At 45.0% G+C, this 12,582-nt stretch overlaps 1 protein-coding gene across 1 annotated transcript in view; it reads left to right on the top strand.

Moving 5' to 3' along the window:
* LOC112070384 (1-phosphatidylinositol 4,5-bisphosphate phosphodiesterase eta-1) overlaps nt 1-12,582 on the top strand; it is a 66,065-nt gene that overhangs the window by 10,820 nt on the left and 42,663 nt on the right. The window contains exon 2 of the mRNA XM_024137801.2: nt 6,152-6,263. Within this exon, the coding sequence (XP_023993569.2) occupies nt 6,185-6,263 (79 nt within the window). The 5' untranslated portion in view covers nt 6,152-6,184. The remainder of the gene's footprint in view (nt 1-6,151; nt 6,264-12,582) is intronic.

Here is a 12,582-nt window from a genome sequence, read left to right as displayed (position 1 = left end):
TGCCCAGTTTGTCCGTCGAGCCATCCGTCTGTCCCGAGGACCATTTAGACGCCCCCGTCTGTCCCGAGCCTAGAGGCGGCCCGTCTTCCACGCGTCAGCGCAGTCCAGGAGCGCTAGAGCCATTTCTCGTCAGTCAGGATCTGTCCGACGCCAACAGATCAGATCTGACCAGGCACCAGACAGGATCTGCCAGAGCCGCCACCAGACAGGAATCTGCCAGACCGAACACGCTCCAGAGCGCCAGACAGGATCTGCCAGAGCCGTCAGCGAGCCATGAGCAGCCGAGCCGTCAGGCGAGCCATGAGAGCCAGAGCCGTACAGCGAGCCATGAGCGTCTAGAGCCGTCAGCCAGCCATGAGCGTCCAGAAGCCGGTCAGCCAGCAATGAGCTCCCATGAGCCGTCAGCCAGCCATGAGCTCTCCCAGCGTCAGCCAGCCCATGAGCGTCCAGAGCCGTCACGCCAGCCATGAGCTTGCCCCTTAGCTTAGAAGCTGCCATTTAGCAGAACTGCCCTCAGTCAGAGCTGTGCTCTCTGTCCGGAAGCTGCCCTTAGTCCGGAGTTGCCCCCATCCTGGGACCTAGTACCTCTCTATCCTGAGCTACCTCTCTATCCTGAGCTATCCCTCTGTCCTGAGGCTTACCTCTTCTGTCCTGAGCTACGCTTGTCCCGGAGCTTGTCTTTAATCTTGGTGTTGCCCCTTAAATTAGGTGGGTGAAGTAAAGAGGGTGGTCATCTGAGGCGGAAGACGTAAGCTGCGATTGACTATGGGTGGGGTGGGGACCGCCGCCCAGGCCTGAGCCACCACCAGTCGGTCAGATGCCCACCGATGCTCCGTCCCTAGAACTTTGTGCGGTGCGACCCGGAGTTTACTCACCTTAGGGCGGGGGTTATGTCACGTTCCTGACCTGTTTTTCTGTTAGTTTTTGTAGTGTTAGTTGGTCAGGACGTGAGTTGGGTGGGCAGTCTATGTTTTGTGTTTCTATGTTGGTTTAATGGGTACCTGATATGGTTCTCAATTAGAGGCAGGTGGTTTTCATCTCCTCTGATTGAGAATCATATTAAGGGAGGTGGTGTCACATTGTTTGTGGGTGGTTGTCTCCTGTGTCAGTGTCTGTGTATGTTACGCCACACGGGACTGTTTCGGTTTGTTTTGTTCGTTCGTTCGGTTTATGTAGTCTGTTCTGTTTCAATGCGTTCTTCGTGTCATGTAAGTTTTATGTTCAGGTGCGTCTACGTCGTTTGTTGTTTTGTAGTTTGTTAAAGTGTTTTCGTGTTTTTCGTCTTTACTTTAATAAATCATGTCATATCACGACGCTGCATTTTGGTTCAATCCCTTGCTCCTCCTCTTCGGGAGAGGAAGAGGAATTCCGTTAACACAGTACAAATGAATGGAGTATGGAGGTAGTTTGTTGCCAGCCAAAATAAGGGGTTAAATATGTGAAGCACAGAGAAAGAGCCTTTGAGAATTTCCTCCATGAAGCCGAACACAGATGCTCGCCAGCGACCTGGACACTCGGGCAAAGAATGTCATGTGTATCTTACATGCAATGCACTGGAAACTGACATGCTCTCCTTCAATTTCCCGGTGATGTACATGGACTGGCGAAGGTATCAAGACTGGCGAATGTATCAAGACTGGTGAAGTTATCAAGACTGAGTGAAGTTATCAAGACTGGCGAAGGTATCAAGACTGGTGTGAATATCAAGACTGGTGAAGGTTAGCAAGACTGGCGACGTATCAAGACTGGCGAAGTATCAAGACTGGCGAAGTCAGGACTGCAAATAGACGGCGAGGTATCAAGACTGGTGAAGGTACAAGACTGGCAAAGTACAAGACTGCGAAGGTATCAAGACTGTGTGAGGAGCAAGACTGGCAAAGGTATCAAGACTGGCGAAGTATCAAGACTAGTTGACTAGTGGAGCAAGTCCCAGTATAATGATCATTTCGCAAGACTCAAGCCAGTTACATTATAATACATATGTGTCTTCATTATTTTCTTGCTAATAGTTACATAATTATGTGGGACCAATACCTTTTAGGCTTATTCAATGTGTAATAGCAGTGGTATTACCCATTTGGACATTTTGGCGAGGTTGAAAGGACACTTGGATGTCCCCTGGTTGTCCCCTGACACCACCACAATGTTTGAGAAAAGGTTGATATTGCAGAAATTGTGTTTTTATAGTGACCATGAACTTTAGGCATATTCAAGTGTTAATAGCAATGGAATGACCTAATGGACAATACTTAGGACACATTGGAGAGGTTGAGTGGAAACTTGGATATGTCCCTTAAAAGAGATGGGATGGGTCAACCTCCTCTGGCTGGCCATCAGCTGTACACACACAGTACTAGCATGATATGATATCAGATCCTCTGTGATGTGGCAGGAAAAGCCTGGAGGTAGTGTGGTTGCTTCCCTATTTAACTTCACTGTTAATCAGTGACTGTGGTGGGCACTATAAACTCTTTGATATCACCATCAGTGAGCGTCCACAGAGTTAGACTGGTCAAGATTGACAGGGTATTATATAATATGTTTCTCTTTAGGTACTCTTTTCTCACCAATAGCTTTTTCTTATATTAGAGGGGGTTTTTCTACACTAGAGGGGTTTTTTCTATACTAGAGGGGGGTTTTCTATACTAGAGGGTTTTTTCTATACTAGAGGGGGTTTTCTATACTAGAGGGGGGTTTTCTTATACTAGAGGGTTTTTCTATACTAGATGGAGGGGTTTCTATACTAGGAGGGGGTTTTCTATACTAGAGGGGGTTTTTCTTACCCACCTAGGGGTTTTTCTACACTATTAGAGGGGTTCTGTTCTATACTAGAGGGGTTTCTATACTAGAGGGGGTTTTCTACACTAGAGGGTTTTTCTACACTAGAGGGGGTTAACCCCGTTGGACAGGAAGGAGCAGATTGTGTTCCCCTGGGCTAGGTGCCTTCCCATGTCTGAGTGGGTGGCTTGGGTTACGGCGAGGAAAGGAGGAGAGGAGAAGCATGTTCACATTACCACAGCATGACAACACACTCATGCCCATTAATACACCCCTGGGCCAAGCCACCGTGGATCTCAGCAACAGCCATTCTCTGTCTAGTTACAGTTGGAGTACGGAGTATATGTGGCAGATTTATATTCGTTTCCTATACGAGATCTGACAATGCTATTTGTCTTTATGGAAGAGAGGAGAGAGAGCCAGGCAACATTTCACTGTTTCATCTCTGTGCTCGTATAAATGTAATTTATTTTTCACATTTGATCAGTGTTTGGATGTCAAGGTTGTGCAGTCTACAGGGATAGATATTATGATATTGTAGGGGCTATATTAGATACATCTTAATGAACCCTTGCAAACGAAGAACCATATATGTGTTTTTATAAACTCTGATATTGGCCAAAAACTAGCCTAATTATAAACCTATGGAAAGTGGTGTGAATTACAAACAAACAACATGTCTTCTATCATAAAACTCTAATCAAATCAAATTGTATTTCTCCCATGCTTCATAAACAACAGGTGTAGACTAACAGTGAAATGCTTACTTAAGGGCCCTTCCCAACAATACAGAGAGAAAAATAATAACATGTAATAATTAACACACAATGAGTAATGATAACTTGGCTATATACACGGTGTACCAGTACTAGTCATCTACACATGTTGACCATATCAGAATAAACACACAGAGGTTAAACGTGTGTGGGAGTCATTAACAACCTCCTGTCTCAACCCTGTCATGGCTCTGTCACAGTGGAGCAGTGAAACAGGGCAGTGACCTCTCACCTTCGACCCCAGTCCAGACCACCCCTAATCTCCTGCTACTTTAGACTGGCTCACCTATAGGCTGGCTCACCTATAGGCTGGCTCACCTATAGGCTGGCTCACCTATAGGCTGGCTCACCTATAGACTGGCTCACCTATAGACTGGCTCATCTATAGACTGGCTCACCTATAGGCTGGCTCACCTATAGACTGGCTCACCTATAGACTGGATCACTTATATAGTGCTCAAGCTGTTCAGTCAGTCCCCTCTCACCTCCAACCCCAGTCCAGACCAGCTCCTGTTCAGTCAGTCCCCTCTCACCTCCAACCCCAGTCNCTGTTCAGTCAGTCCCCTCTCACCTCCAACCCCAGTCCAGACCAGCTCCTGTTCAGTCAGTCCCCTCTCACCTCCAACCCCAGTCTAGACCAGCTCCTGTTCAGTCAGTCCCCTCTCACCTCCAACCCCAGTCCAGACCAGCTCCTGTTCAGTCAGTCCTCTCTCACCTCCAACCCCAGTCCAGACCAGCTCCTGTTCAGTCAGTCCNCTCTCACCTCCAACCCCAGTCCAGACCAGCTCCTGTTCAGTCAGTCCTCTCTCACCTCCAACCCCAGTCCAGACCAGCTCCTGTTCAGTCAGTCCTCTCTCACCTCCAACCCCAGTCTAGACCAGCTCCTGTTCAGTCAGTCCCCTCTCACCTCCTACCCCAGTCTAGACCAGCTCCTGTTCAGTCAGTCCCCTCTCACCTCCAACCCCAGTCCAGACCATTTTTTAAATAATGTTGAATTCCGTTTTAATGCCTAGATTCCGTGAGGACCTCAATTATCATATTTGGACCAGAATGAGGTTCTCCACTACCTATTGTTCCTTCATCTGATGTTTTCATAAATTAATCTGCAGATAATTGCCAAAAACATAGGTCTCTACCAGTACCCGAAGTAATTTGGAGAGCCAAATGAACGTCTTTCTCATCAATACGATTCGGTAGGTTACACTGACTGACGAGACAAGAGTCACTCACTTTAGCCCCGACAATCGTACGAAAGGAAACCTAGGAAATCCTTTGGTTCACTTGTCCCGAAGCGATATCATGAACATATAAACCCGTTGCTTGAACTATGAACTGGATATAGAAGATTGACTTTCTTCAGTCAGTTCGACACCTTTTATAAACTAGTCAACACTTGCTGTTCAGTTGTCAATCTACACACAGTTAATAGCCTACTTCTACTATGTGCCATAACTCTGTGTCTGTGTGGCTGGCTATGTGATGAATGTGTCAGAAAACAAGAATTAGTTGTGGATTTTGACTCATCGATACCACTTATATTACATGCGACGTGCAAAATAAATAAATAGGAGAAGTGTGAAAAACCCAACAGCGTTGCAATTCTTGACACATTCAAACCGGTGCCACTGCTACCTACTACCATACCCCATTCAAAGGCACTTTTCTGCCCACAGATCTAACCTTAATTCTCTCCTTATCTTTCATATCCCCTTCTCCCTATCATGCCCCCCCCACTCTAACACACTGTTTTTCCATTGCTCCCCTTAACCCTCACTCCTTTCCCCTCTCTCTTCTCATCTTTCTTCTCCTCTCCTCCTCTTTGTTTTCCCATCTGTTCCTGGTCCGTCTCCCTGTGATTTACAACCTCTGTCTACAGAGTTCAGGAGAGGCTCCTGACTGGCTGGTGGGTCTGGTGTCAGCTGACCTGAGAGGAGGAGTCTGTCTAGACCAGAGTTCAGGAGAGGCTCCTGACAGGCTGGGGTGTCTGGTGTCAGCTGACCTGAGAGGAGGAGAGGAGAGGAGGAGTCTGTCTAGACCAGAGTTCAGGAGAGGCTCCTGACTGGCTGGGGGGTCTGGTGTCAGCTGACCTGAGAGGAGGAGTCTGTCTAGACCAGAGTTCAGGAGAGGCTCCTGAACAGGCCGGGGTGTCTGGTGTCAGCTGACCTGAGAGGAGGAGTCTGTCTAGACCAGAGTTCAGGGGTGGTAGTTCTTACTTTAGGCTCTTTGAGTTGAAAGTGGTATTCATTCTAAGTGCTGTTGTGCGTCATCACATCACACCTAGAGATGTCACGTCTGTGGTGTCTTATTCCACACAAAGTACCGTCAGTGACTCAAGAGCCTGCTACACTAGTTGAATCAATCAATCACATTCATTTTATACAGCCCTATTTACATGAGCAGTTGTCACAAAGTGCGTTACAGATACCCAGGCTAAAACCCCCAAAGAGCATCCAATGCAGAGGCAGAAGCACAGTTGCTCGGAGAAACTCCCTAGGAGACAGGAACCAAGGATGAAACCTAGATAGAAAGCTTAGGCCTATGGTGAACTGTATTGTGTCCAGTCCCACTGAGTCTCAGTCTTTTCTCCTCTTTCACAGGCATCCCATTGCACCCTCCATCATCCATCCATCATGAGTTCCTGGGTTGTGAATAGGAGAGGAGGGCTGCGGTACTGCCACCACTTTCTCACAGACAACAGCATCTTTCATGGTGAGTGTCTCACACACACGCACGCACGCACGCACGCACGTACGCACGCACGCACGCACGCACGCACGCACGCACGCACGCACGCACACACACACACACACACACACACACACACAGATATCAGATCTTAATTTGACCAGTTTCTCACAGCAGTAAAATAGTCCTGCAGTAACAGGACATGTGAATGATTATGTGCATAATGATTAATGGCTATTTTTGTAGGGGTTGATACATTTTTCATTAGGGCAAATCAAGTCATACATTTTAGTGGAAATTACAAACTTTAGAAGCTTTTTTAAACCTCGAATACATTTCCTGCTTCCAGGAGAGTTCTCTGCGACAACAGAGTGATCATATTAAGAGAGATTACGTGGGTGATGGCAAAACATTTATTTATTAAATTGTATTTAACTTGATGGAACACAAGGGGGCGATATGCCTCAGCTGTTGCAGCACTGCAGTTCATTCTGCAATACTATAACGCATTACACGGAGCCCAAGAGGCATCACCAACACTAAGACAGGAAAACACTAAATGGCACAACATGACAATTCACCAGGTAATGTAACAAACCCTGCAGCACCATTGGGAGCATCAAAATAACTACCTGCAGGGGCGTCTGTGCATTTGAGGAGAGAGTGTGTGACACACTTTGGTTATTACAGAGAGCCACAGGTGGCCCTCACAATGGAATAATTAGGTTATGATCTATTCTAAGTTTGCATAGGAAGACAGCTCACCGATGAGGGAGCGGGGAGAGGAAATAGACTGTGTGTGTTTATATTGACAGGTAAGGTTGCTTTAATGGTGGGGTTTTGACTTTGGTCATGCATCATTTGGTTAAATCCTAAACCTAGGTGCCCCAGGGTTGAACAACTCGAGGGCGAAGCATTGTCTGCTCGTTGTCACGTCTCACGCCCATCAGTTGATTATCATTGATTAGCTGGATGTCCTTTAAGTTAGTCTGGTCTGAATAGATGTTGAAAGGTCAACCTGATGAAGACTGGTATGGCTGAACATTTGCTGCTCAGAGAAACATCCCACTGCATTTTCTCCCACTTCAGTTAAATGAATGTGAAAAGAATACTGAAAGACATTCTGTCTTCAAGGGTTATAGACAGGGCAGCGGGGAACGTTTTCAAACAGAAGAGACACATTGATCTGCAGAGACAGACAGACAGACAGACAGACAGACAGACAGACAGACAGACAGACAGACAGACAGACAGACAGACAGACAGACAGACAGACAGACAGACAGACAGACAGACGTAGTACCTAATACAGAGACAGATAGACATACATAAATAACTGCTGCAGAGACAGCATTTAATCTTTTCACAAATAGTTTCATATTCAAACATTTAAATTGCACAACAATTCCATGTGAATCTGATAACTAGAATGTGTAGACTTCCAGATACAGTTTATGTCATCCTGTCATCATCATAATGTCTCAGATGACAACCGAACTGACATCATATTCATTAAGTACCAAACTCTATTTTCAACTGGTTCTATTACCGAAATATGGTTCCTTTCCCCCACTTGTTTGATGTTCCCAGACTCTCTATGTTTAACAAAGGCTATTCAAAAGTCCTCAGTAGAGTCCGAGAGAGGGAAGGGAGAAAGGTATTTATGGGGGGTCATAAACCTTACCCACAGGCCAACGTCATGACAGTAGGTTTTGGGAAAAAATATGACATTCAAATCAGCATTGAAAAAAATCTTGCACTTTTAAGTTTGTTCCACCTGAGTGAGTCTGCCCACAAGTCAGATTCCACTATGATGACACACCAAATGTGTTTTGATAGATCACGGGAAAAGAGCAGGAATGGGCTTTTGTAGGCAACAGACAAGTAATGTTTCCAGTGATGTGATCGCTGTCGTCATTCAAAGATTATCCAACTTCAATAAACACTTGGAGGTAAGGATGACATCAGTGGTGTAGTCTACGCGATACGGGTGTCACTTAGTATTGATATATACATAGTGCATTGATGTGAATCACACTGCTGCTCTCTCATTTAGCTATTTGCGTTTTACGAATTGTGGTTGTTGTGGAAGGCTGTTCACAAATCTAAAGTGTTATTTGAACCCAATAATGGTTGAATTCAATAAGATTAAGCTGCCTATCAATCATTGTTTTTGGAAACCAGTGGACAGCCAGTAAAAAATGCTCTCCTGCAACAGCTGCATAGTGTGGATCCCAGCCTATGAATAACAGCTGCATAGTGTGGATCCCAGCCTATGGAATAACAGCTGCATAGTGTGGATCCCAAGCCTATGGAATAACAGCTGCATAGTGTGGATCCCAGCCTATAGGAATAACAGCTGCATAGTGTGATCCCAGCCTATGGAATAACAGCTGCATAGTGTGATCCCAGCCTATGGAATAACAGCTGCATAGTGTGGATCCCAGCCTATGGAAATAACAGCTGCGTAGGTGGATCCCAGCCTATGGATAACAGCTGCGTATTTTTTTTGTTGTTTTCTTATTATTTTTTTTTTCTGTTTTTTTCTTTTTTTTTTTTTTTTTTTGTGTGCGATCCCAGCCACGGAATAACACGGCATATGGGATCCCACCACATATGGAATAAACACTGCAAGTGAGGATCCCAGCCTATGGAATAACAGCTGCATAGTGTGGATCCCAGCCTATGGAATAACAGCTGCATAGTGCAGATCCCAGCCTATGGAATAACAGTGGGGCTTTTATTGCTCAATCTAATTCAAGCTGATAAAAAAATACATCCATAGGCCTAATTAACATGCTACTAGGCCTAGTTAACATGCTCAAACTCACACACTTTTGATAGACTTAAAGTGGCAATCTGTAGTTGCTACATCCATTATATATATATTAATGTAAATATATAATTTCATTGTATTATTATATGTAGTAGAAAAGTGATGAGTTAGAAGAAGCCTACATAACCAACCCATAAAGTAAAATGTAACATCCATATATGGCCAGCTATGTCAACTTTAACATTGATTTATCCTGCAATAGATGTCGTTCAATTGGTAACATACATTTTTGTCTTCTTCTAATGCCTCTTAAAAGGAAGTAATCTAAAAGTAACTGAATTTAATCAGATTACATTACTGAGTTTGGGTGATCCAAAAGTTACATAACTGATTACAATTTTGGACAGGTAACTAGTAACTGTAACAGATTACATTTAGAATGTAACCAACCCAACCCTGGTGAATCAATACAATTTGATTTGATTTGACCTGGCGCAGACTGAGAGGAGAGAGGAGAACATACACACACAGACCTGACTCTTCTCCTCTATATTATCCTCTGCCATCTACCCATCTATCCTCTCAACTCTCAGTCTAGAGTGTGAAATATACTGTGGCATTCAGGGGTTCTCTATTATTTTTCACAGGACCTTCTATGGGAAGAAAAAACATCCTAATAGTAAAGACATGTAATTTAACGATAAAAAATGTTTTCATTATCTTTTAATTTTAACACAACCAGTCATGGTGTTTTCATCCTATTGTCAACAAATTAAGAGTAGGCTACATGAGCATGTTTGTCCACGCCAAGATAAATCCAGCATCATAAGAGTGCGCTGTGCACTCGTGCCATCTGAGACACACACAGTTAAGTAGACCGGAAGTGACACATTTTTTAAAAATGGGTAAAGGCCTGAGTTAACTACACTGAACAAAAATATAAACGCAACATGTAAAGTGTTGGTCCCATGTTTCATGAGCTGAAATAAAAGATCCCAGAAATGTTCCATACTCACAAAAAGTTTATTTATCTCAAATGTTGTGCACAAATGTGTTAACATTCCTGTTAGTGAGCATTTCTCCTTTGCCAAGATTATTTTTTATTTTTTATTTTACCTTTATTTAACTAGGCAAGTCAGTTAAGAACAAATTCTTATTTTCAATGACGGCCTAGGAACAGTGGGTTAACTGCCTTGTTCAGGGGCAGAACGACATATTTGTACCTTGTCAGCTCGGGGATTCGATCTTGCAATACATACACCTGACAGGTGTGGCATATCAAGAAGCTGATTAAACAGCATGATCATTACACAGGTGCACCTTGTGCTGGGGACAATAAAAGGGCACTCTAAAATGTGCAGTTTTACATTTACATTTAAGTCATTTAGCAGACGCTCTTATCCAGAGCGACTTACAAGTTGGTGGATTCACCTTATGATATCCAGTGGAACAACCACTTTACAAATAGTGCATCTAACTCTTTTAAGGGGGGGGGGGGTTAGAAGGATACTTTATCCTATCCTAGGTATTCTTAAAGAGGTGGTGTTTCAGGTGTTTCCGGAAGGTGGTGATTGACTCCGCTGACCTGGCGTCGTGRGGGAGTTTGTTCCACCATTGGGGTGCCAGAGCAGCGAACAGTTTTGACTGGGCTGAGCGGGARCTGTACTTCCTCAGAGGTAGGGAGGCGAGCAGGCCAGAGGTGGATGAACGCAGCACAATGCCACAGATGTCTCAAGTTTTGATGGAGCGTGCAATTGCCCTGCTGACTGCAGTAATGTCCACCAGAGCTGTTGCCAGATAATTTAATGTTCATGTCTCTACCATAACACGCCTCCAATGTTTTAGAGAATATGGCATTACGTCTGACCGGCCTCACAACCGCAGACCACGTGTAACCACGCCAGCCCAGGACCTCCACATCCGGCTTCTTCACCTGCGGGATCGTCTGAGACCAGCCACTCGGATGAAGCTGTGGGTTTACACAACCAACAATTTTCTGCACAAACGATCAGAAACCGTCTCAGGGAAGCTCATCTGCGTGCTCGTCGTCCTCACCAGGGTCTTGACCTGACTGCAGTTCGGCTTCGTAACCGAATTCAGTGGGCCAATGCTCACCTTTTGATGGACACTGGCACGCTGGACAAGTCTTCTCTTCATGGATGAATCCTGGTTTCAACTGTACCGGACAGATGACAGACACCGTGTATGGCGTTGTCTGGGTTAGCGGTTTTCTAATGTCAATGTTGTGAACAGAGTGCCCCATGGTGGCGGCGATGTTATGGTATGAGCAAGCATAAGCTACGGACCAGAAACACAATTGCATTTCATCGATGGCAATTTGAATGCCAAAAGATACTGTGACGAGATCCTGAGGCCCATTATCGCGGCTTTCATCCGCCGCCGTCACCTCATGTTTCAGCATGATAATGCATGGCTCCATGTCGCAAAGATCTGTACACAATTCCTGGAAACTGTCCCAGTTCTTCACTGGCCCACATACTTACCAGACATGTAACCCATTGAGCATGTTTGGGATCCTCTGGATCGACTTGTACGACAGCGTGTTTCAGTTCTCACCAATATCCAGCAACCTCACACAGCCGTTGAAAAGGAGTGGGACAACGTTCCTCAGGCCTGATCAACTCTATGCGAAGGAGACGTGTTGCGCTGCATTAGGCAAATGATGGTCACACCAGATACTGACAGGTTTTCGGATCTATTTATTTTCAACTATAACTCAGTAAAATCTTTGAAATTGTTGCATTTATATTTTTGTTCAGTGTGTTTTCATTTATCCACCATCTTTGATGGGAATGTCTCGGGAATGGGATGAAAAGTGCAGCCACATGGAAAAATTGTAAATGTTTAAACCATGACACAAACGTGGGGGTGTTCGTTTAATTTGGAATAATCTTTTATTATAATATTTACTACTGTAGCAGTACAAATTGCATTTTAAACAAATAGCAGCAGAATTATTAAATTAGCATTATTTATTTGTTGTTTTAGGTAGACTCATGTCTCATTCAGGGGGTCTCGTAATTCACACTCTGTCTGTCCCTCCCTCCAATGTTATCTCCTTTTCTCCTTTTCTCCTCTCCTGTCCTCTCCTGTCTTCTCCTCTCCTGTCTTCTCCTCTCCTGTCCTGTCCTCTCCTGTCCTGTCCTCTCCTGTCCTGTCCTCTCCTGTCTTCTCCTCTCCTGTCCTCTCCTCTCCTGTCCTCTCCTGTCTTCTCCTTGTGTGTGTGTGTGTGTTGTGTGTGTGTTGTGTGTGTGTGTGTGTGTGTGGTGTGTGTGTGTTGTGTGTGTGTGTGTGTGTGCGTGCGTGCGTGCGTCGCGGTGGTGCGTGCGTGCGTGCGTGCGTGCGTGCGTGCGTGCCGTGAGTGCTGTGTGTGTGTGTGTTTTAAGCATGAAGGGACTTTACGCTTGTTTGCCTACGTTGATTTAGATGTCAAATGCTCCGTGTCTCCCCCAAGCTTGATCACAGGAGCTTTCACCCTTCTATTCTTTCCTCTATTCCACTCTCTAACCTCTGATTAACACCCTACTGCTGATACACACATCAGCC

Source organism: Salvelinus sp. IW2-2015, unplaced genomic scaffold (genome assembly GCF_002910315.2).
Source record: "Salvelinus sp. IW2-2015 unplaced genomic scaffold, ASM291031v2 Un_scaffold1309, whole genome shotgun sequence".
Classification (NCBI taxonomy): domain Eukaryota; kingdom Metazoa; phylum Chordata; class Actinopteri; order Salmoniformes; family Salmonidae; genus Salvelinus; species Salvelinus sp. IW2-2015.
This window is presented reverse-complemented; position numbering and strand designations above follow the sequence as displayed.